Genomic DNA, 22,969 nt, shown 5'->3' on the forward strand with positions numbered 1-22,969 from the left:
TGATAGTTAAGTGGGCTTTTTATTTATTCAAGTAAACATTTTGATTATAATACATGATAATTCATATGTGACACAGTACTGGAGTCTATTGTTTGGTGTAGTCTCCTTGTCTGCAGGATGACTTTCTAGGTGATTCTGCAGGATCTGACATCAATGCCCAACACTGGCTTCCCAATGGCCATGCACGGGTTTAGAGGCCGCTGCCTTCATCTATCTTTCTTCGGATGCCAAATGCCATTTTCTCCCACCCAGTTTATCCTCCATTACTTATAAAAACCCACTCTAAAATTCAACCTATGTTATAAAGTTAAAAAAAACCAGGAGTTAGTGTATATTTTCAAAAAAAAAATATTACTAAGTAAGACTCTACTTATAATCTCTTTTTTTCCTCTAACTTCAATTTTGAATGATTTACTATATAATCTTTAAAAAGCCAGAGTAATACACAACACAAAATATGCAAAGAACCTTATTACCAAATGTACATAATATGTTGGAAATTTCTTAAGTACTAAAAAGCTTAATTCTCCTGGAATAGCCATTCTCTACTGGCAACTATAGTTTACAAACAGAAGACTGTGCTTTAATAAGTGGAAATACAGTACCTGATTTGGTATAAAGTAATTGTGAGATTTTTTCTCACCAGTAAAGTGCTTAATTAAGAAACATTCTTCCACCACATGATTTAATTTGTCAAAGGCACAAAATATCTCTGTCTTACTGCTTTAAACATTTTTTTCACTTAAATTTTACTTAATCTGAAAGCTTTACTGTTCTTTTTTTTTCTGGTAAAAAACAAACAAAAAAACTACTTGAAGAAAAAACATTTAATTTTTATTTTCAAAACTCTGCCACAAACATGTATTCAACACTAAATTTGATCCCCTCATGAGATTTCTGTGTGCCATGTAGCTCTTATGACAAAAACATATGCAAACTTTAGGGTAAAAGTTAACAAGAAATAAAAACTCCAAAAAAGTGTGGACAGGGGAATCAATAAATTAAATATCATAGCTTTCATTTTATAAAAAAATAGTTTGAATAATCTTCTTATAAATCTTTAATGCCTACAAAAGCAGGAACTACATTTCAAATAGTCTTTTAAACACAGATTCATTAGTACAATGTGGTTGTGGTCAAAAAAATAACAACTAAAATGGCATTTCAGTCAACAGTCTAAATTCTCTTTTCAGAAAATTCCACATAGAATTTAACAACTTGCAATTCAAAATGAAGTTTAACTTTCAACAGGTCAGGACTGTTATAATTAATATCTGCTTATCACACTCTTTTCCATTGAATATATTTTACCAAAATTTTAAATACAGCTTGAGGATAGGAACTGATAACAATACCTGACTGCATGGTTATGCTTTGCTGCCTAAAAAATACTTTGGTCAGTAAATTAAAAAGATATAAATCAAACAAGGCCTAAAAAGTTGTTTTAGGACAAATTTCCTGACCTTAAGTGAACTGTAAATACACTAACAAGTCAAGGAAAAATATAATCATGTATGCAGAGAGGTCTCTATTTTTTAACCATTTGGCATTTTATAGCAATAATTTCCTTGTTTAAAATAATATTTTATACTCCTGTTCACTGATTATCATAGCTCTCTGAATTAAAACTAAACTATAGTTACCTTTCTTAGAATGTCCAGTAATAAATGCATTAATTGTTCCTTTTGCACTTCCATGAAGACAGTCCTTCATCCTGTAACTTTTTAAATTTTGGACCAAAACAGAACCACCACCCAAATCCAATAAGCACACAAATAATGGACTCCACATAATAGCCATCCAGCGCTGTAACACATGAGCCACCGAGTTTTTTGCAAAGCTGTAAAAATAAAACTGTAATAAATATTCCATAATTTCAAAATGGAAGTATTTACAAACTGACATGTTTATACTTTGTAATTTAAAAGCCTGATCAAAATTTATTTTTGTTACATGTTAATATATCTTAATCTCTCTCATGCTACTAAGAAGGTTAGAGCAATTTTCAGCTCATGCTATAAACAATACTCCAAAAGTCAGCTAATGGTTACTTTGAAATAATCAACAAACTACTAACCACTTGGTTTTACCTATAATTGTTAAATGACTAGCTAATGAAATTTCCCTTTTACTGTCATTAAAAAACTTAACTGTTAATAATGCATTTATTAAGTACCTATTGTGTACAACAGCGATCCTCAGGTGGAAAGAGTGACTGCTCCTCCCTTGTTGAGAAGCATCCTCAAGTAAACTACTCTTATTGATTTCAGTTGCATTAAAACCCTTAGTTATGATGGGAAAGATGTAGATTTCTGCACGAGAAACTATGGGCAGACATGGTTTTTAAAATAGATATAGTACTTCTAAAGGCAGAACGAGGAAATTAATACCTTAATATTAGTTTAATGTTATTTAAAATTACAACATACTTACCTCAATAGTATCAGGTGTTCGACAGCTCTGGTTTGATGCTCCTACACACTCTTTCACAGTGAGGGGATCCACTAACCAAAGGGCTACTGTAGAAGGCCAGTTTCCTCCCAGATTGGACACGGTGTTTAAAAGGGTCATATATGTTCCTCCAATAAGTGGATCACTAACCTTTGCATTAAAAGCCATTATGGAAACATACATACTGTACAATGTAACCTACAAGGAAAATGTAAAACATCTTTAATATGATTAGGCTTTATAAAGCTATAGTCTGAATTAAGAAAATCAAAATTATAAACCTTAAAATTAATTTTCATGACCCTTATTAAACTCAAGTAAAAAAACATTTATTGAACATTTTTTTTTGACTAGGCTTTAGGCCAGATCATGACAATATAAAGACGACTAAGACAGTCTCTCTGTGCCCTTCAAGAATTTATTCTAGGCTGGGAAAATAGGTAATAAATAAATATGTTGAAATGCAGTAAGTATTCTAAACAGAAGTATACAAATTGTACTACTGGGGCTTAGATAAATGAGAGCTTAATTTACCATAAGTAGTCAAGGAAGACTCAAATGAGAAAATGACAGATGAGGTGGCCTTGAAGCAATATGCAAAACCCCATATTTGTACTGTACCTAAATATCTATATATAGAGAGCCAGGGTTCGTAACGTCCTTTTGTGCACTGGGCCTCTAGTATCATATATGTGTGTATATTTATTTTATGTATATATGTATTATACATGTAAGCACTCAAATATAATTTTTGTCTATATACATAGAAAAAAAATTTCAAAAATGTATGTGACAAATTGAAGAAAAAAAAATCTTAAAGGCAAAAGTGCTCAAGAGGCAATAATTAACCCTCCATTTAGGAATATGGAAATAAACCATGCTTCCAAGACAGCATTCCCTTGAATATTGTCCCATGGGATGTTACAATATCAAATAAGACTGAGAAACACTGTTACATAAAATTAAACAGGTCCCTTTCACTGTAGGCCTTTTGAAAGCCTTTAGGATATAAACTCCTTAGGGCAGGGATTTCGGCATGGTTTATTCATTGCTATACTTTAATACTTAGAATGTTTTCTATCACGGAATCAGTGTCCACTTCATATTTGTTGAAGAAATGATTAAGATGCTACATAAAGAGGGGTTGTGTCATGTATCATTTCTCAAATTTACTTGGCCTTGTACCTTTTCTCCCACAAAGCATCTGGTTGTCTGGGTTTCAATGACTACACTTTAAAAAATTCTCTAGCCAAAACCGGTTTGGCTCAGTGGATAGAGCATCGGTCTGTGGACTGAAAGGTCCCAGGTTCGATTCCGGTCAAGGGCATGTACCTGGGTTGCGGGCACATCCCCAGTAGGAGATGTGCAGGAGGCAGCTGATCGATGTTTCTCTCTCATCGATGTTTCTAACTCTCTATCTCTCTCCCTTCCTCTCTGTAAAAATCAATAAAATATATTAAAATAAAAAATAAAAATAAAAATAAATAAATAAAATAAAATAAAAATAAAAAATTCTCTAATGAAATCTAAAGCCAAATGAACGATTTTTGGACTACTACATCATAGTTCTCTTTTACTTAGACAGGTAGTAAAGCATTTGTTAAGCTAAAGCACTTCTTTTAACTTTTATTTAACTAAGTCTGTGCAAAACAAAAGAAAATTATATTTGACACCCTGGCCTCAATGGTTTACATAGTTAGTCAGACATGATCCACTGGAGTTCTTTTAAATGAGACAATTGGATGCAAAAAAATTATTGAGATTATTTGGTGGACATATTTTTAGTTTCAGTTAAAAACAAAGTGAGGAGTTGATAAATACAACTTTCAAAATGTAACTATAACTTTCAAACATTTAAGCTAGGTTTCACTGAAAAATCCAAAGCGACTCTAAAATACACATTAGCAATAACTGCAGTTGAGTCCCAAGGATTCTGCTGGGCATCTGCCATTTACTTGAATCACTTGCCCCCAAACAAAACCCCATTGTGCAACAGTAGCTTAGGTGAGGCTATAGCAAAGTGGGTATCACTTTTTTTAGGGATTACAAACATATTTAATAAAGAAAGAAAAACAGATTGACACACAGCTTCCAAAACCACGAAGAGTAAGTTATAACTTTCAAAACAGAATCTAAACCAAAAACCTGTAACCTTTAACCCAGTAGCCATCCTTATTTTTTAATACTTTTGGAAAGAAAAAAATATTGGGACTAGAGGAAAGAAAGAACCCAAGTCTAGGGATGGACTGAGAAATACTTAGTAAGGATAGAATTACTAGTTTGAAATAAATTCTGAAATGTAAAAAATATTTGTCAAATGAACAAAAAAATGAAATAAATAAAGAAAAAACTTTTCATTAATCGAACTCATTAAATCAAAAGTAGTAAGGGTTAAAGTACACTGTCAAATAATTTCATTGTCAGATCTGTGCTTAAATCTTAAAATTTATTATCATTATTTTAAAGCCACTGTAGAAAAATGTCTTTTTTTATTTTACCAAGTACAGTTTACTTCCTCAGAAAACTACAAGAAGCTTACCTGGTGTAACGCATAACTCAGCAGCAGCATGATATAGTAATATACAGGGAATCCCCCTTGATGTTCTACTTCAGGAGTCCACCAAACCAGCAGAGCAAACTCTAATCCAAGCAATAACCTATAGGGGGGAAAAATGGAGCTGACTTCCATTTTAGGTTAAAAAACAACTAAAACAGAAATCTGTGTGTCTACCACAGGAAAGAAGCTTGTATCTAAAACCTATTAAGCTAAAAAAGAGAGAAAAGTGTATATAAAAGATATTAAAGATGCTTTCAAGCCTTTTTCTATATATACTCTACAGACAGATATTAGTGACACTAATGCATGTTCCTCATTTAACCTTTCTTATTTAAGAAGATTCTATTTTGTTTTTACCTGTAGGGCATGGCTTTGTAAAATACATCTAGTGGCCGGGGACCTGAAGTGTATTTGCTGATAATCAGAGGCAATATTATCTGTAAAGGAACCATTGGAACTGCCAATAAGGCTAAATGTTCTTTAGGCACTCCCTCTTCTACCAATTTCAGTCCTGTTACTGCATCTGCTGCTGAAAAACCAATCTGCAATATAAAAAGAGAAAAATATTTTAATTTGTGACTTAAGAAATATTTTCTTCCAAGCATATATAAGTTCTCAATAAACTCAATCTCACGATTAACCCCTAATAGTTACAAGTATGTTATTATATCTGGTACAACAATCAAGTTAGAGAAGGTACACTTTGCCCTATGGTCTACTGACAATATTCAGTGAAAACAACTAAAAATTCAGCACTCTTAGGAACTGTAAATGGCTCTAATTACAACAAAATTTCCACTTCAAAAGTTCAATCTGTTAAAATAAAGTGTCCAAATCCAAACTTACTGATTTGTTTAAGTTTTTTTTAAAAAAGTCATTAATTGACTCCAAATAAATCTGGTTAAAATGGAGAAATCACTGCCACATATACACATTTTTTATGATTTCTGACTGACCATAATACAAATTTCAAGTCTCCTAACATTTCAAAAGTAATTCTGAGAAAACATTATATCTGAGAAGTCGAATAAAATGAGGGAGAAGAAAAAAGTATAGTTAAATTAATTCTTAAAAACAACAACAAAAATAAGAGTAGTAAATAAAGGTTGAGGTGAATTAAGATATTTAGATAATCTCAAATTATTTCCCCATAAATTACTTATTAATTACAAAAGGAAAGTAACGTTATAATGGATTAACAAAGTAATCAAAGTTAACAACAGTTAGTGGAATAAAGGAACATGAAATGGCTTCTGAAATAATCCTTACTTCTGTGATATTTCTGACATATTTGTATAACTGAGCCTAGACATAAACATCAGACAAACATAAATGAAAGGCCAATATTCTTTAAAAAAGTCCAGGTCATAAAGGCTAAAGAAAGGCTCATGCCAACTAAATGTAATGTGTGGTCCTGGATTGGATTCCTAATAAGAAAAAAATAGGTTATAAAGGCTATTACTGGGACAATGGGAGAAATTTAGATATGGACTATGATTAGGTATTAATACTGTATCAATTTAAAATATCCTGCCCTGGCTGGGTGCCTCAGTTGATTGGAGCACTGTCCCATACACCAAAAGGTTGGCGGTTTGGATTTCCAGTCAGGGCACATACCTAGATTACAAATTCCATCCTGTAACAGAGTGCATAGGGGAGGCAACTGATATATGTTTCTCTCTCACATTGATGTTTCTCTCTCTCTCTTTCTCTTCCATCCTCTCTCTACAAATCAGTGGAAACATATCCTCGGCTAAGGATAAAAAAACAAAACCCTGATTATTTTATTAAGTGTGGCTTTGTCATTCTTAGGAAATACATACTTATGGTATTTATGGGTAAAGGGTCATGGTATGTACAAATTACTCTCAAACATTTCAAAAGAAATAGGTAATAGAGTGCAAATTTACAAAATAAAGGGGAACTAAAAGTTAATAGAGAAGTTGGATACGTTATATGTGAATTCTTTAAACAGTAAATTTTTAATGAGTATGAAACTCTATCAAATAAAAAAATTGTTTAAGGAAATATACTTTAACTTATTGGAATGGAGCCAAAAAGCAAATTTCACCATAAAAATATTAAAGGACGAAGATATTTCACTTAAGTCTAGAAAATAATTTCACCCATTCTCTTTGTAAAAATCAGATATACAAACTCACTTCAACATTTACTCTGTCTTAAAACTGGTATAGATAGGAGATATTTGTAATAGACACAACTAACAAAAACTTCAAATCTAGGATATATAAAAAATCAAAATTCTACAAATTTAAAGAAAAAGTCAACTCTTAATATTCATATGGCCATAACCATATGAAAAATGCTCAACTTCTTTAGTCATCAGGGAAATGAAAATCATAACCATAATGAGATGCCTCTACATACCCACCAAAAAGGCTAACATTGAAAAGACAATCTGTTCTCAAGTCTGTGAACAACTGGAACTGTTTGTAATGCTGATGATAGGAGAATTGAAACAACAACCTCTTTGGAAACTTGTTTGGCAATATATACTAATGCAAATATTTATGACCCAACAGTTCTACACTTAGGTATTTTCTCATCTAAATGTTCACCTAGGTTCACCAAAAGTAATATATAAAAATATTCATAGAAACAATATTCATAATAGTCCAAAAGTAGAAATAACCTAAATATTTGTTGATAAAATTGTGGCAAATTCATATAATGGAATGCTATAAGCAATGAGATGAACAAACTACTGCTAAAATTAACAATATAGATAAATTATACAAATACAGGGTGTCCCCAAAACTGTATAAATACTTTGAATACCGCTATTAATTCCAATGGCTTATATCTGAAAGGAAAGAAACATCAATTTTGCCATCAGCTGTTAAAGTGTATTTTGGAACACTCTGTATAATGTTGAGTAAAAGAATATAAGAGCTAGACATAAGAATACATACTGGATATTTCATTTATATAAAACTCAAGAGATTTCTGATACTAAAAGTTAAGAGAGATGTCACTTTTGGTGAGATTTACTTTAAAAGGAGAACATGGGATTCTAGACTCTGTAACTGAAGTACCTCCTTATATATATTACTGGGGACAGTAAAAATTATTATAACCTTTTAAAAAGTAATTTAGCAATTATATTTACTGACCTACTAACTGCCCATTTAAGAATTTATTGTTAGGAAATAGAACATCAAAGAAATACTTATGCAAAAAGTAGTCACTAGAACATTTTTATAATTAAAAACACTAAGCAAATTAAATATGCAACAGAAAAATGACTGAATAAATTATGGTAAATTTATACAATGTGACAATTATATAGTTATTTAAAAGTTTTCAAATATGATTTAATGATACAGGCACATGGAATCATAAGAGCAAAATATGATAAAAACTTATATACAATATGATCCTATTACACTTTTAAAGTGTTTATGTTTATATATAAATATATATAGCAATAATGTCAAATTGATTATAAAAGTAATTTATTATATTTCTGTATATAAAGTATATGTATGCACACACACATACTATAGGGGAAAATATACCAAAGAAAATATACCAAAGGTGATTTCTATATGTAATTAGTTAATATGGTCTTCCTTGAACCTTTTAGCATTTTCTACACTTGAACCTTAAGTTTCTCAAGTTTAAGCCTCCTTCATGTTTCCTTAAAATTTAACCCACCTTATCATTAGAGAGGAGGAAACACTATTTCAAAACACTGAAGCTACAATTTTTACCTCAGAGTTGTCAAAGATAGTTGTAAAGTGTTTATGTAGATAAGTTTAAATATTAATATGAAACTCCTATCACTGATTTTAGATTTTAGGAGTATTAATTCCAACAATAACAATAGCTCATTTTAACAAAGTATACTCACCTTTCTTCTAGCATATGTCTTTAAAATGTTTTAGAGCTATAAGATTAGGACATCTTAATACAGAAAACATAAAGAATAAAATCAATATCACCAAAATTCCCATTTCTTTTATGGTTTAAATAAACTTGTAAAAAATAAAAAAATAAACTTGTAATAGTCATATATTTCTATATCATTGTAAATCACATCTTAAGTAAATAATTGTACTATATCTGATGTTAAGTGTGTACTCATTTTAATAGTAGAGAGCTATTATTTTTTTCAAGGCAGTCACTTGTATACTAAGCATTAATATCATTCATTGAATAAAATTTCACTTTTATTAGACTTACTTCAAATTGGTATACAGTGGGGCCTTGACTTACGAGTTTAATTCGTTCCGTGACGGAGCTAATAACTCAAATTACTCATATGTCAAATCACTGTGACGTTCGCTGCACCAACTAGCGGTGGGGTATCTGAAGCTGGCTTGTAACCCGAATTTTTTTGAGTTTGCAACTCAAAGCAAAAAATCGGCCGAGAGATGGCTCGTATCTAAAAAAAACTCGTTGGTCAGGACACTCATAAGTCAAGGCCCCACTGTAATTCTTTTCAAAATCCCAAATATTTAGATTACTTTGAAGTTATATTTTATATCATCACACCTTTTTTGGGTTTTTTTGTTTTTCTCTCTTTCTTTACTCATCACACCTTTTAAAACACATTTAATAAACCGAAAATTGTTTTTTGTTGTTAAATTCTAATAGTAGTGGAAAAGAACCTATGATATGAAAAGACAACAGAAGTATTTTACCATATTGGTAATTATAACAGAATGGTAAATTAGCTTTATAAATCTCTTACCTTTGCAGTTAGAATCAGAAGGCAAAATGTCAGAACTGCCGGCATTTTTATAATTGCAAAGAGCAGCTTGTAAGTATCTGTGATGCCCTGGGTTTCTTCTTTTCCTACTGATACCTCTTTGTTTTCTTTTTTCACAATGGCAACTAAAGTTGTTGTTACCAAAAATACAGCTCCCCAGAAAAAAAGGAAATCTGAAATTTAAAATGTTAAAATTTGTAACTTCTGAAATGGCATAACTTCATTGAGAGTATATAATTCTACATATAATTATAGTAACTTTTCCTCACAAAACCTTGGTTTAAAAAAAGTAACACAATGTGCCTATCATATTTAAGGTACCATAGTGCCAGGCAATACAGATGAATGAGGCAGTCCTAGCTCTGTTAAAACATATACAGTACAGACTCAAACAAGGGGGGAAGAAGGGAGTTACAGACATTTAATGGGTCGAATAAAACAAAAGTGTCATTTTATTCAAGAAAAGTTCTGGGACACCCTACCCAATTTGGCTCAGTGGATAGAACATCAGCCCACGAACTGAAGGGTCCTGGGTGCGATTCTGATAAAGGGCACACACCTTGGTTGCAGGCTCAATCCTCAGCCTTGATCCAACCAATTGATGTGTCTTTCTCACATCCATGTTTTTCTTTCTCTGTCTCTCCCTCTCCCTTCCACTCTCTAAAAATCTATGTTACTCCCAAGTGAGGAGTAGCAAAAAGAAAAAAGAAAGAAAAAGTTCTGGGAGATGATTTTCATATCCCATAAGCACCATCAGTCATAATTCTTAAGCAGCCAGCCTGATCGCCCCTAACTGCCCCCCCTGCCAGCCTGGTCGCCCCCAACTGCCCCTCCCCACCCCCCGGCCTGGTCGCCCCTAACTGCCAATTCTTAAATGGCACTTAAGCCATTTTAGTTCTTTATTAAATCATGATAATTTAGACAATAAACAGGTGATATTTTTATTTTTAAACTTTTTAAAAAACTGTTTAAGAATAGTCTTCTCTTTTCAATAATGAGATACAGAAACAATTTCTTCATATTTGTAGTTGCACAATGGGGAGACATGAAGATTACTGTTTGGGTTGTTTGGTGAAAGAGAGCTGGACTATCAGCCATTATTTTGAACAAATTAAGCAGGGGAAGTGAATAATGTTCTGAAAGATTCTATGTAATAGCTAAAAATAATAGTAATAATAAGGGCACCACTTATTGAGTATATATAACTAGAGGCCCGGTGCACAAAAATTTGTGCACTCGGGGGGAAGGGGGGGTCCCTCAGCCCGGCCTGTGCCCTCTCGCAGTCTGGGACCCCTCGGGAGATAACGACCTGCTGGCTTAGGCCTGCTCCCGGGTGGCAGAGGGCAGGCCCAATCCCTAGGTGCAGCCCCTGGTCGGGCTCAGAGCAGGGCCGATTGGGGAGTTGGGGCGCCTTCCCCTGTCATGCACAGAGCAGGGCGGATTGGGAGGTTGCAATGCCACCCTCAGTCACACTCAGGGTAGGGCCGATTGGGGGGTTGGGGCACCGCCCCCTGTCACACTCAAGGCAGGGTCGATGGGGAGGTTGCAGCACCACCCCGTCACGCAAAGAGCAGTGCCAATCAGGGGGTTGGGGCGCTGCCCCCTGTCATGCACACAGCAGGGCCCATCAGGGGGGTTGGGGCTCCGTACCCTGTCATGCACAGAGCAGGGCCCATCAGGGGGTTGGGGAGCTCCCCCCTGTCACTCACAGAGTAGGGCCGATAGGGGAGTTGGGGCACCGTCCCGTCACACACAGAGCAGGGAGGATCAGCAGGTTGGGGCGCTGCCCTCTATCACCCACAGAGCAGGGCCAATCAGGGGGTTGGGGCGCCACCACTGTCACACTCAGGGCATGGCCGATGGGGAGGTTATGGCTCTACCCCGTCACACAAAGAGCAGGGCCCATGGGGGGGGGGGGGTGCCGCACCCTGTCACACACAGAGTTGCAGGGCCGATCAGGGGGTTTGGGTGCTGCCCCCTGTCACGCTGATCCCAGTGCCGGGAGGCCTCGCAGCTCTACTGATCCCGGTGCCGGGAGGCCTCATGGCTCCGCTGATCCCGGTGCTGGGAGGCATATTACCCTTTTACTATATAGAATAGAGGCCTGGTGCACAGGTGGGGGCTGGCTGGTTTGCCCTGAAGGGTGTCCTGGATCAGGGTGGGGGTCCCCACTGGGGTGCCTGGTCAGCCTGGGTGAGGGGATGATGGCTGTTTGCAGCTGGTCACACACCCTTCAGGGTGGGGGTCCCCACTGGGGTGCCTGGCCAGTCTGGGTGAGGGGCTGAGGGCTGTTTTCAGGCTGGGGGTGACTGAAGCTCCCAACCGCTCCTTTTTTCCTTTTTTTTTTTTTTATTCTGGGCCAGCTTTATCTTGAGGCTTGGCTCCAGCTCTTAGGCCTCCGCTGCTGAAAGTAGGTTTCTGGCCTTTGTTTACAATGTTGCAATCCTGCTGGCTGAAGTCCAGCGGTATTTGTTACAATGTTTGAAACTGCAGGCTCAGAGGCCTGCAGCTGCAGGCGGGGAATGTTGGTTTCCTCCGTCACTGAGGCAAGCAAGCCTCATGTTAGTTTCAAGCTGCCTGGCTGCCGGCCGCCATCTTGGCTGACAGTTAATTTGCAGATCTCGCTGATTAGCCAATGGGAAGGGTAGTGGTCGTACGCCAATTACCATGTTTCTCTTTTATTAGTGTAGATGTGCCATAAGTGTGCTGAGCATTTTACGTATGCCATCTCCTTTACTGCAACAACCCAATAGATTAGTCCCCATCCTAATATATAAAATGCCAGGGGCCATCACGATCGAAACAACCAAACAGACAACCGAATAGCAGCCTGCATGGGGCAACCAGGCCAGCAGGGAGATTAGTGAGGGACAACCAAACTACTGAACAGCAGGCTGCGTGGAGCGACCAGGCCAGCAGAGGGGTTAGTGAGGGATGACCAAATGACTGAACAGCAGGCTACATGGGGTGACCAGGCCGGCAGGGAGGGGGCAATTGGGGATGACCAGGCCAGCATGGGGGGCAATTGGGGGCAACCAGGCTGGTGGGGGGTGTAGTTGGGGGCGACCAGGCTGGCAGGGAGGGGCAGTTGGCAGCGACCAGGCCAGTAGGAGGGGGCAGTTGGGGGCGACCAGGCCAGCAGGGGGAGGCAGCTGGGAGTGACCAGGCCAGCAGGGGGGGCAGTTAGGGGCGATCAGGCTGGCAGGCAGGTGAGCAGTTAGGAGCCAGCGGTCCCGGATTGTGAGAGGGATGTCCGACTGCCGGTTTAGGCCCGATCCCCAGCTGGGCTGAGGGTACCCTCCCCCCTAGTCTGTGCACAAATTTCATGCACCGGGCTCTAGTCCTATATAATAAGACCCTAATATGCAAATTGACCAAACAGTGGAATGACTGGTCGCTATGATGCACACTGACCACCAGATGCTCAATGCAGGAGCTGCCCCCTGGTTGTCAGTGTTTTCCCATAGGGGGAGCGCCGCTCAGCCAGAAGCCGGGCTCATGGCTGGCGAGCTCAGCAGTGGTGGCAGGAGCCTCTCACGCCTCCAATGCAGGCAGGCAGTAAGGAGCGAGGGGTCCTGGACTGAGAGAGCCCCCGACTGCGAGAGGGGATGTCGGACTGCCAGCTTAGGCCCGACCCCCCCCCCTACCCCCCCCCCCCAGCAGGCCGACATCCCCCAAGGGGTCCCGGACTGCAAGGGGCCACAGGCCGGGCTGAGGGACCCGCCTGAGTGCACAAATTTCGTGTACTAGGTCTCTAGTTTATAGATAAAGAAAAAGGCTTATAGAGGTTATGCCTGAAGTTACATTCTAAGTCAGTGATAAAATTGTGATTTTTGTGCCTTATATAATTAATTTCAAAACCTGAATCTCCTTAGCCAACCTGAGAAATGCATCTTAGTTTGCCACTATAAAGCTTATTGGATAACCCTATCCAGTTTCTTCATCTATAAAATAAAGGGCCTTGGCTAGAAAATCCCAGATGCTTTCTAGCTCTATCATTTTAAATTTATACTCAATTTTATATGTGTTTACTTGTTTTTTTATTGCTCATATAGCACAACTTACTGTTTATGGAGCCTAATCACCTTTTTTCAAAAACAAGTAGAGCATTGTTCAATCAGGAATTTTGCTTTGCATTTAGTCTTGCTTCCCTGCTGTGATAGCTGAAGATGACCACTACTACTTGACCCTCACTTATAATGGAGGCATATAGCAATTTTTGGTTAGACCAATTTTCACTTTAGTATTTAAATGTTCCTTTCTTATATGGTATCAGATTTGATTTCATAGCAAATATGTGAGTCAGGCAAAGCAGGCATTATTATTATAAAAACATGAGGAAAAGAAGCCCAGAATATTTAAATCTTTGCCAAAGGTACAAATTTTAGGAGGCAGAACTTGAATCTGAATTTGAGTTTTATAATCTTTCAATTATTTCACACTATCTGCATAAAATTTTTAAAAAATTAACATTGAAATAAGAATTTACTTGAATTGGCTATTTAGTCTCCACAACCCCAACCAAAAACAGTACTATACTATAAAAAATGACATAAATTAAAGAAACTAAAATGCTTCAAGGACATATGGAAATTGGTATTCTGAGGTGAGTCCTTTCTCCAACATGGAAAAGTTATACTTGATTTTAGATATTAGAAGAAAAACACACAACATTCTTAAACGCAATGGTATTACTATTTTAAAATAGCAATCTATACAAGTTATGATTAAAGTTAATCAAAATAGCATCTTTACAAATTCTAGTTTATGTTAATAAAACATTTTGAATCTGATTCTAAAGAATGAACGATTTAGGATTATTCTTTAAATAAGGCTAATGTTCATTATTTTTGCACCCTTAATGTCATCTGTGAAATATGACAAATAATGACTTGTTTACAGAATTTCACCTACATTATTTCTTAATTCTTATATGTTTTTATTGATTTTTAGAGAGAGAGGAAGGGAGAGGGATAGACAGATAGAAACATCCATGAGAGAGAAACACCATCAACTGGCTGCCTCAAGTCCACAGTCCACAATCTGGGCATGTGCCCTGACTGGGAATCAAACCATGACCTCCAAGTCAACTATTGAGCCACACTGGCTGTGCTCATCTACTAGTACATTATTATACACATTCAGAAAGATTTTGTTCCTGATTTGGTTTAAATGAACTGTTTAAGAAACCCTAAAAACATGTATTATTATCACCGTCACCAGAAATTTCAATTAATGGTCTGTACATAAATGTTAAGTGAAAATTAAAAGTTTGTCAGTTATATACCCCATTAAGAGTTCCAGTTCTCTTTTTTAAAAAATTTGCTGCCGAAACCGGTTTGGCTCAGTGGATAGAGCGTCGGCCTGCGGACTGAAAGGTCCCAGGTTCGATTCCGGTCAAGGGCATGTACCTGGGTTGCGGGCATATCCCCAGTAGGAGATGTGCAGGAGGCAGCTGATCGATGTTTCTCTCTCATCGATGTTTCTAACTCTCTATCTCTCTTCCTTCCTCTCTGTAAAAAATCAATAAAATATATATTTAAAAAATAAATAAATAAATAAAATAAAAAATTTGCTTAGTATATTCCTCAATTTTAGTGAACAAAATCTTCATCTAGAATTTAAAGTCCTTGATACCAGTAACAGGAAGAAAAGAAAAAAGAATAAGAACAAGTTAAACAAGTTTCAGTATTTGCAGGTAGGATTATTTGTAATTTCTTTGTGCTCTGAGGATAAAACAACAGTGCACATGAAAGAAGGAAGTAGTAACTGCATGATTCAGAGCCCTAATTTGAAGTTCTTCCATAGCTCACATGAACAGAATAAAGCTAATAGCTCACAAAGAGAAGCATTACCACTGCCAGAAAATAAGTTAAGTTTTATGGACATAATTACCATAAATACTGACCATTAGACTATTGGCTATTATTTATTAACATTGTTTAAGATAATGGATTTTTTTTTTTAATAAAGGTTACTTTTTTTGTTAACCCTCACGTGAGGATTTTTTTTCCTATTGATTTTTAGAGAGAGTGGAAGGGAGGGAGTGGGGGAGAGGCAAGAGTGGTAGAGAAAGAAAGAGAGAGAGATACAGAGAGACACAGAGCGACAGAGAGAGAGACATCGATGTGAGAGAAACACATTGGTTGGTTGCCTCCCAAACATACCCTCTACTGGGGCCAGGATGGAACTGACAACCCAGGACGTATCCTTGACTGGGAATCAAATCCTCAACCCTATGGTGCACTAGCTAACATTCTAACCATTGAGTCACCCTGGCCAGGGCTAAAGCTTAATTTTTTTAAATTATTATACAGAAATTAGGTTAGGTTAGGTTTTTTATTGTATAATATTTACCCAGAGATTAGCTTTTAAGGTAAGGAATTAGTTTTTTTTAATAACTTTTACTTTATTATCATACAGTAGAACTAAATATTTTTAGTGTACAGTTCTATGAGTTTTAATACATGTCTCAATTTCAAATCACAACCATAATCAAGATTCAGAACAGTTCCATCACTCCCCAAAACTCCCTCAGGCTATCCATCACCTTCTTCTCACCCACAACCCTTAGCAACTACCAATCTGTTCTTCATCTCTATAATTTCATCTTTTGAGAATGTAAGAAGGTGTTTTAACCTTAGATATAGATGCTAAAGTATGTATTACAGCTTATATAAGAATAACTGATCTATCTAGAAATAAGTCAGTTAGTTCTACCCAATTCTAAGTAGCATTGTTAGTTACATAAAATATATTAATGAATACTGCTTCAGAAAGCAAGACAAAGAATTGGTCCTGCTCTCTTCCTAGTTCAAAGCATGAATGTTTTATAAATACATACTGTTTTTACTATTATCATCACCAGTTTGATTAGCTTCACACTTAGAGCATCAATTTTTCAAAGCAACAGTTCCTTTTTCTCTAACTCCTAATGTGTATGCCTATCTATAAACAAGCTGATTCATAACCTGTTAATATGTTTAACTCTCTGGTATCAGACTATCCTTCTCCTGCCCCCAAACCCATCACAATCACTTCTTTTATTCATTATTGTCACCACTGCTTATAGAGGAATTGGCCTTAACTACCAGCTGGACCTAGCCAAAACACATATTTTATATGAATCAAACTAGTGTTTTAAAATTAGGAAAGAAGAAAACAACACAAAAAGAAAATTTCAGCTTTTGAATACTCATAAAAATCTAGCAATCCTAGGATCCTGTTACCACAGGCAACAATTTATTGGGGTTGAAACTCCCTGCCTTTATTATATATAGTTTTTTTAAATTGATTTCAGAGAGGAAGGGAGAGGGAGTGAGATATAGAAACATCAATGATGAGAGAGAATCATTGATCAGCAGCCTCCTTCACATCCCAAACTGGAGATTGAGCCTGCAACCCAGGCATGTGTCCTAACCCTGACCAGGAATCGAACCATGATAGGTCGATGCTCAACCACTGAACCATACCGGCTGGGCAAAACTCTCTGCCTTTAGATGAGCATTGGTTTTCCAGGTCATCATTGTCCCCTCCAATCCCTGCACTCTTGCCCCAACCCACTCATTTACATTATCCATTTATCCCCCTCCATCATTTTGGTTTACAAACCTCCATTATAGACTATAGATTCCTTAGGAGCAGAGAATTCCCAGGTCTTATTCATTAAATTATAACACTGGCTAGCACAAAATAGGCACTCAGGGCTGAGTAAATGAATAACATGTATCATTTTAAAAAACAAACAAACAAAAAACCACTTTTAAACCTGTCACTTCTGGAAATTAGGTATTCCAGGAGTAGGTTGATGATTTTTAACATCAGCAGTCATAGTGCTACTTTTCTCTAGTAGAAAAGCCCAATGACATGCACATATTATATTTAGTATTATGTTACATTACACACATATTATATTTAAGGAGTCAGGAAATTTAACCCTGTAGATATATCTCTACCTCTAACTAGCCACTTGGCTGGAGTTTTTTCATCTATAATAAAGGAATTGAAATACATTATTCTTTCAAGTCATAAAACATTATGTTCTTATCTCTATGTTCTTCTGGGTTCCTTTAATCAGTTCTTGCAGCTTAAAAAGTCATCCCTTTTTGCTAAGATCCTTGAAAACCAAATGTGGCAGGACAGAAAAAGCCCACTTCTGAGTTCAGTACTGTCCTGGACACTTGAAGGTACCAAAGCCAATCTCAGCATAGCCTTAAGGGATAATTTAAGGGATTCTATCTCACCCTGTCCTTCTTGTCCCATATTTATTCTTTAGATTATTGCTTTCTAGATGGCAAAACCTGTTCTTTCTCAATATTTTCCACCTCCATGTATCTGTAACACTCAAAGTGTTAATCACAGAACGTATTTTAGAATTTCACAAAAAAAACTATGCCTACTTTTAATTTCCTGATTTTCTAGGCATCTGCCTCAGTGTTTGGCTCTTCTTTTATTACCTAAGCAATTTTATTTCCTTCATGATTATTTCTGTGCTTTTTAAATTCCTTGAAACCACTATTTTTTCTTAGTTATACTAAGTTTCAGGAAGTACAAGGCCACAAATGTGATATGTGCAGTCATAGAGACAAATGAAAATTCAGAAATTCTTCAACTCTTAACTTACTAAAATGTTTGAACCAGAAACACTGCACTCCCACAGGGGGAGTTCTGTTCAGAAACAGCAGTCCACTACAGACATAAAAAGTTAAATTAAATAGTAAGCTATTTCTACGATTTCCTGAAGAACAAAGTTCAAATTCCACAGAATAAATAGCTATTCAAAATAAAAAATCAGTGTAAATAAAACTGCAATAGCACAATTTCTATCTTCCCATTAGGGAACAGCTCTGGATAAAGAAGGATCTACACTAATAAAAGACAAACATGCAAATTGACCATACCTTTGTTATGCCGTAAGCCACGCCCACCAGCCAATCAGAGTGACTATATGCAAATTAACCCAACCAAGATGGCGTCCGGCAGCCACGGAGCTGGAGCGAGCAGGAGGCGTGGTTGCCCAGTGATGGAGGAAGCCAAGCTTCCCACCACCGCCCTGGCCGGCTCTGAGCTCCACTCAAGGCTACAAAGTTTCAATTATAGAAGGTAATTAAATCCCAGAATTAAAAAAAAAAAGAAAAAAAGAAGAGGCTGGGAGCTTCCGTCACCAGAGGGCTTGGCCAGCCTGAAAACGGCCCTCAGCCCCTCACCCAGACTGGCCAGGCACCCCAGTGGGGACCCCCACCCTGAAATGGGTGTGACCAGCTGCAAACAGCCCTCAGCCCCTCACCCAGGCTGGCCAGACACCCCAGTGGGACCCCTACCCTGATCCGGGACACCCTTCAGGTGTCCCCCACCCGTGCACCAGGCCTCTATCCTATATAATAAAAAGGTAATATGCAAATTGACCCTAACAGCAGAATGACTGGTCACTATGACACACACTGACCACCAGGGGGCACATGCTCAATGCAGGAGCTATCCCCTGGTGGTCAGTGCACTCCCACAGGGGGAGCTCTGCTCAGCCACAAGCCAGGCTGATGGCTGCCAGCACAGCGGTGGTGGTGGGAGCCTCTCCCGCCTCCTCAGCAGCACTAAGGATGTCCAACTGCTGCTTAGGTCTGCTCCCTGCTGGTAAGTGGACATCCCCCGAGGGCTGCCGGGCTGCCAGAGGGATGTCTGACTGCCAGCTTGGGCCCTATCCTCCAGGGAGCAAGCCTAAGCCAGCAGATGGACATTCTCCGAGAGGTCCCAGACTGCAAGAGGTCATAGGCCGGGCCTCTAGTATAATTATAATGGCTCCTGAATACCATTCTCTGGAATGATGTTTAATCAATCACTGTTATATTAAGAGAAAGTTATAATTTACCTTGTTAGTAATTTAGTTTCTATAGACTCTTTAAAAAAAAAAAAATTATTGATTTCAGAGAGGAAGGGAGAAGGAGAGAGATAGAAACATTAATGATGAGAATCACTGATTGGCTGCCTCCTGCACACCCCACAGTGGGGGTGAAGCCAGCAACCCAGGCATGTGCCCTAGGCCGGAATCGAACCTGGAACCATTCAGTCCGCAGGCCGATGCTCTATCCACTGAGCCAAGCTGGCTAGGGCTCTATAGCCTTTTAAATCTTACTTTCTCTACTGAGACTTTTGTAGATTAAGTAACACATCATCTCATTAATCTTTCCTGGTGGCCTGAACAGTCCAGTACACAATGAAAAGCAAGACATATAAAAAGCAACAAGGTGCCAATATGATGCAATCACACATTATTTTTAGGCAGAGATTTATCCATAGAGCAGGGGTGGGAACCCAGAACATTCAGAGACAAGCCTATCTATTGCAAAGCAATGAGCTCTCAAACATTTTTGGCTTCAAACCAACTGATGAAAAGTACAATGATCATTTCATCAGTAGTAGTGGCTCACTAGCAGTTTGAGGAAGTAGAAAAGGGTCCTATAGGGGGCATATAGTGAGCCACTAGCAATAATGAGCTTTCCTTCAATGTCACAGGGGGATTTCAGGGAACGAGTAGTTCAGTTGTGGACCTCTCCCTCCTCAAGACACTCCCCAAATATTATAACTCTTAGACTTCACTCACCACACGCCTACCTGACATTTATGCTGTTGGGAATTCCTAAAATAGCACTGGGAAGATGAAAGTTTAGCTGTTTAAATTCAACATCACTACCAGAATGAAGAATCCTACTACATTAGGTTATTACTGATATTGGTAATTTTACTTCTGCTTCCCAGTTGTTAGTAAAGTTTTAAAAAAAATCCTCAGAAAACCTTACAGAGGCATGTCTTTTACTCATGCAGAAAAAGAGGAAATTTTGTACTAGATAATCCAATTTCTTACCAGATAAACTTCAAGCTCTTTCTCATAACATTTAAATGAAATCTTACTCATTTGGTCACTACCTTTCTTTCCGCACCATTTCCCAAACCCAGTCCCTACAATTACTGCTTCAGGCACTTTGAACATCACAGGCATCCTGTACTTTTTGTTCTCTGCTTCTTCACAGTGCATTTTCACCGGGTGTGGGGCAATCTGGAGTTCCACTTACCCACTTCATGGAATCTTACAACTGAACAAGGTCACCTATCTGCTCATGAAGCCTGACTCCCACAAGCAGTTAATAAGCAACTGTGTGCTCCCCTAAAATGTGTCTCTCTTCTGTTCCTTGTGGGCTGGACTCTGCTTTATAGCAGGCCCTTAGAAGTCCTTCACTTAGCCCGCTAGTTAATGTTTGAATAAATTAAGCCTATTCCTTTCACAAGAGGGTTAAATAAAGACACTTGGCGTAAGAATAGGGGAAATGGACCAGAAAGCATGGAGCTACACATCTCAATCCAAGGAACAAGAAAAGTAACATGTGAACCATGGATGTCAGATGAGATTCGTGTCTTCACACCAGCCGTACTTTTAAAAAAATGTATATTACTCAACAGATTCCTACCCCGAGTTGTGTATGCCATTCTACAACAATGCTATTGCGCACGTCGTCTCTCCCTGCTTACTGCCGAGTACTGATCCATTCAGATTACTCCAATGTAGTCATGATGGCTGAAGCTCATTTTAGTGGGACAGGAAACTTACCTCAGGTCATCTCCCATAAAATGATTCCTAGTGAATTAAGTAATGAGCTTCCCTTCCATGTCACACACGGTCAAAAGGGCTCATACACGTAAGATAAACCTAACAGCATATTAAATACCTGCAAGAGTAACGATGCCCCTGGGTTGAGGCTCAAACCGCAAATATTTGTTGCAAAAGTCGGCAGATTCAAGGGCCAAAAACAAAACATTGCCCAAAAAGTAGCCCGCTGTCTGGCCCACTGAGTTGCAAGTCGAAGCATAGCCCACGTTCTCCCGGGATAACATAGTTAATGCCCAACCATCCACAGCGATGTCCTGCGTGGCAGCCAGGAATTCAAACAAGAAGAACGTCACCGTGAGGGCAACCACATCGGGGGCCCGGCCGTCCGTGTTCCCGAGCAAGCGGTCCACCTGAGTGGACAGGTAGATCATGAAGATTCCCAGGATGTACTGCGTAGGGACCAGCCACGACTTTCGCCGCCCGAAGTTCCTAACGTAAACTGCATCCACCAAGGGGGCCCAGAGCAATTTGAGGCTGAAGGGCCAGAAGACTAAACTGAAGAAAGCTTGGTCTGTATAGCTAATATTTTTGCTCTGCAAAATGAGCGGTATGCTTCCCGCCAGGCCCAGAGGAATGCCCTGAAGCACGTAAAGAAAAAGCAACAGCAAAATGCTGCTTAATTCGGCCCGGTAGCTCCGCGGGGGTTTGGAGAAACCACTGGCGCTACTGTCCCAAAGAAGGGCTTCTTTGTCCCCTTCTCCGCCCACCAAGTCCGGGTGACAGTCATCCCAGCTGCCCGGCGGCAGGGGGCCGCTCTTCATATCCAGAGCGTGGTTGAAAGTCCCTGGCCGTCGTTGCCGACTGTTGTCTTTGTGGGAGACGGTGGGTGACATCTCTGAGACGTTGAGGAGCCACGTCTGAGGAGATGCCAGGGCTGGGCGTCCTGGATCCGTCTCTAGTCTGAGGTCCGAGGCTGCCTCTTGGACCAGGGTCTAGGTGTGTGTTCAGAGAGGGAGTCGGGGCGCGGGGTGACAAGGGTGCCTCTTACTGCGGCTCGGAGCGCTGAAGCCGGAAGCCAGTCCCCAAGCCGGAGACCCAGGCGCCGACCGGGTAGGTGCCCCTTGGAGCGGCGTCAAGGAGGCTGAAGGAGCCCCCCGGGCAGCCGCGCCGGGCAGGGGGTTGAGGGACGGGGCCGTGGTGCTACGATGGAAACCGGGGCCTAAGTGCGGCGAGACCGAACGGCCAGTCCCGGCACCGGCCTCCAGCTCGCGCCGCTACCGAAGCGGCTGACAGCACTTTCTGCACGGGACTCCAGGGGTGCCGGGTAACTTCCTGCCTCCTGTTTCAGGAAGTGGTCCTCTTCTCAAATAAGCCGGGTCCCGCCTTCCCAGCCAGCCAATCAGGGCACGCTCTCGGGGCCCAGTTGGAAAACGACACCTGGTAGGAACCCACGACTCTGGCGGCCGGGATCTCGTGGGAGGGTTAACGCGAGCGCACAGTGCGGCGGGGGCGGGGCGCCGGGAGAGCTCGGGCTCTGTGAGCGCATGCGGCCGTCTGGAGCGCGTGGGCCTAGGTCATTGGGCGCCTGCTGCCACGTGAGGGCGGGCTGAGCCCAGCGGCGCCCGCG

The 22,969-nt window shown here is 39.3% G+C and overlaps 1 protein-coding gene across 2 annotated transcripts; it reads right to left on the reverse strand.

The window, feature by feature from the left end:
- On the reverse strand, window positions 1-22,693 carry SLC33A1 (solute carrier family 33 member 1). Of its 2 annotated transcripts, XM_059686868.1 has the most exons (7): window positions 21,461-22,693; window positions 9,726-9,916; window positions 5,366-5,550; window positions 4,991-5,108; window positions 2,434-2,649; window positions 1,644-1,840; window positions 1-294 (listed from the first exon to the last, which is right to left on the reverse strand). In XM_059686868.1, exons 1-6 carry the CDS (start codon window positions 22,233-22,235, stop codon window positions 1,673-1,675), a joined length of 1,653 nt encoding a protein of 550 aa, XP_059542851.1. In that variant the 5' UTR covers window positions 22,236-22,693; the 3' UTR covers window positions 1-294; window positions 1,644-1,672. The 2 variants fall into 2 exon arrangements, with proteins under 2 accessions (XP_059542851.1, XP_059542850.1); XM_059686867.1 differs by having other exon boundaries at window positions 1-1,840.
- Between the last annotated feature and the right edge of the window lie 276 nt (window positions 22,694-22,969).

Source organism: Myotis daubentonii, chromosome 3 (assembly GCF_963259705.1).
Source record: "Myotis daubentonii chromosome 3, mMyoDau2.1, whole genome shotgun sequence".
Lineage (NCBI taxonomy): Eukaryota > Metazoa > Chordata > Mammalia > Chiroptera > Vespertilionidae > Myotis > Myotis daubentonii.

Bases quoted from the DNA above. Each gene is read 5' to 3' on its own strand.
- SLC33A1 (XM_059686868.1), bottom strand. From the start codon at position 22,235: ATGTCACCCACCGTCTCCCACAAAGACAACAGTCGGCAACGACGGCCA. The intron at 2,650-4,990 runs GTAAGCTTCTTG...TTTTCCTTGTAG, and splicing joins TGAGTTATGCGTTACACCAG to GTTACATTGTACAGTATGTA. The intron at 1,841-2,433 runs GTAAGTATGTTG...TTATTTTTACAG, and splicing joins GAACACCTGATACTATTGAG to CTTTGCAAAAAACTCGGTGG.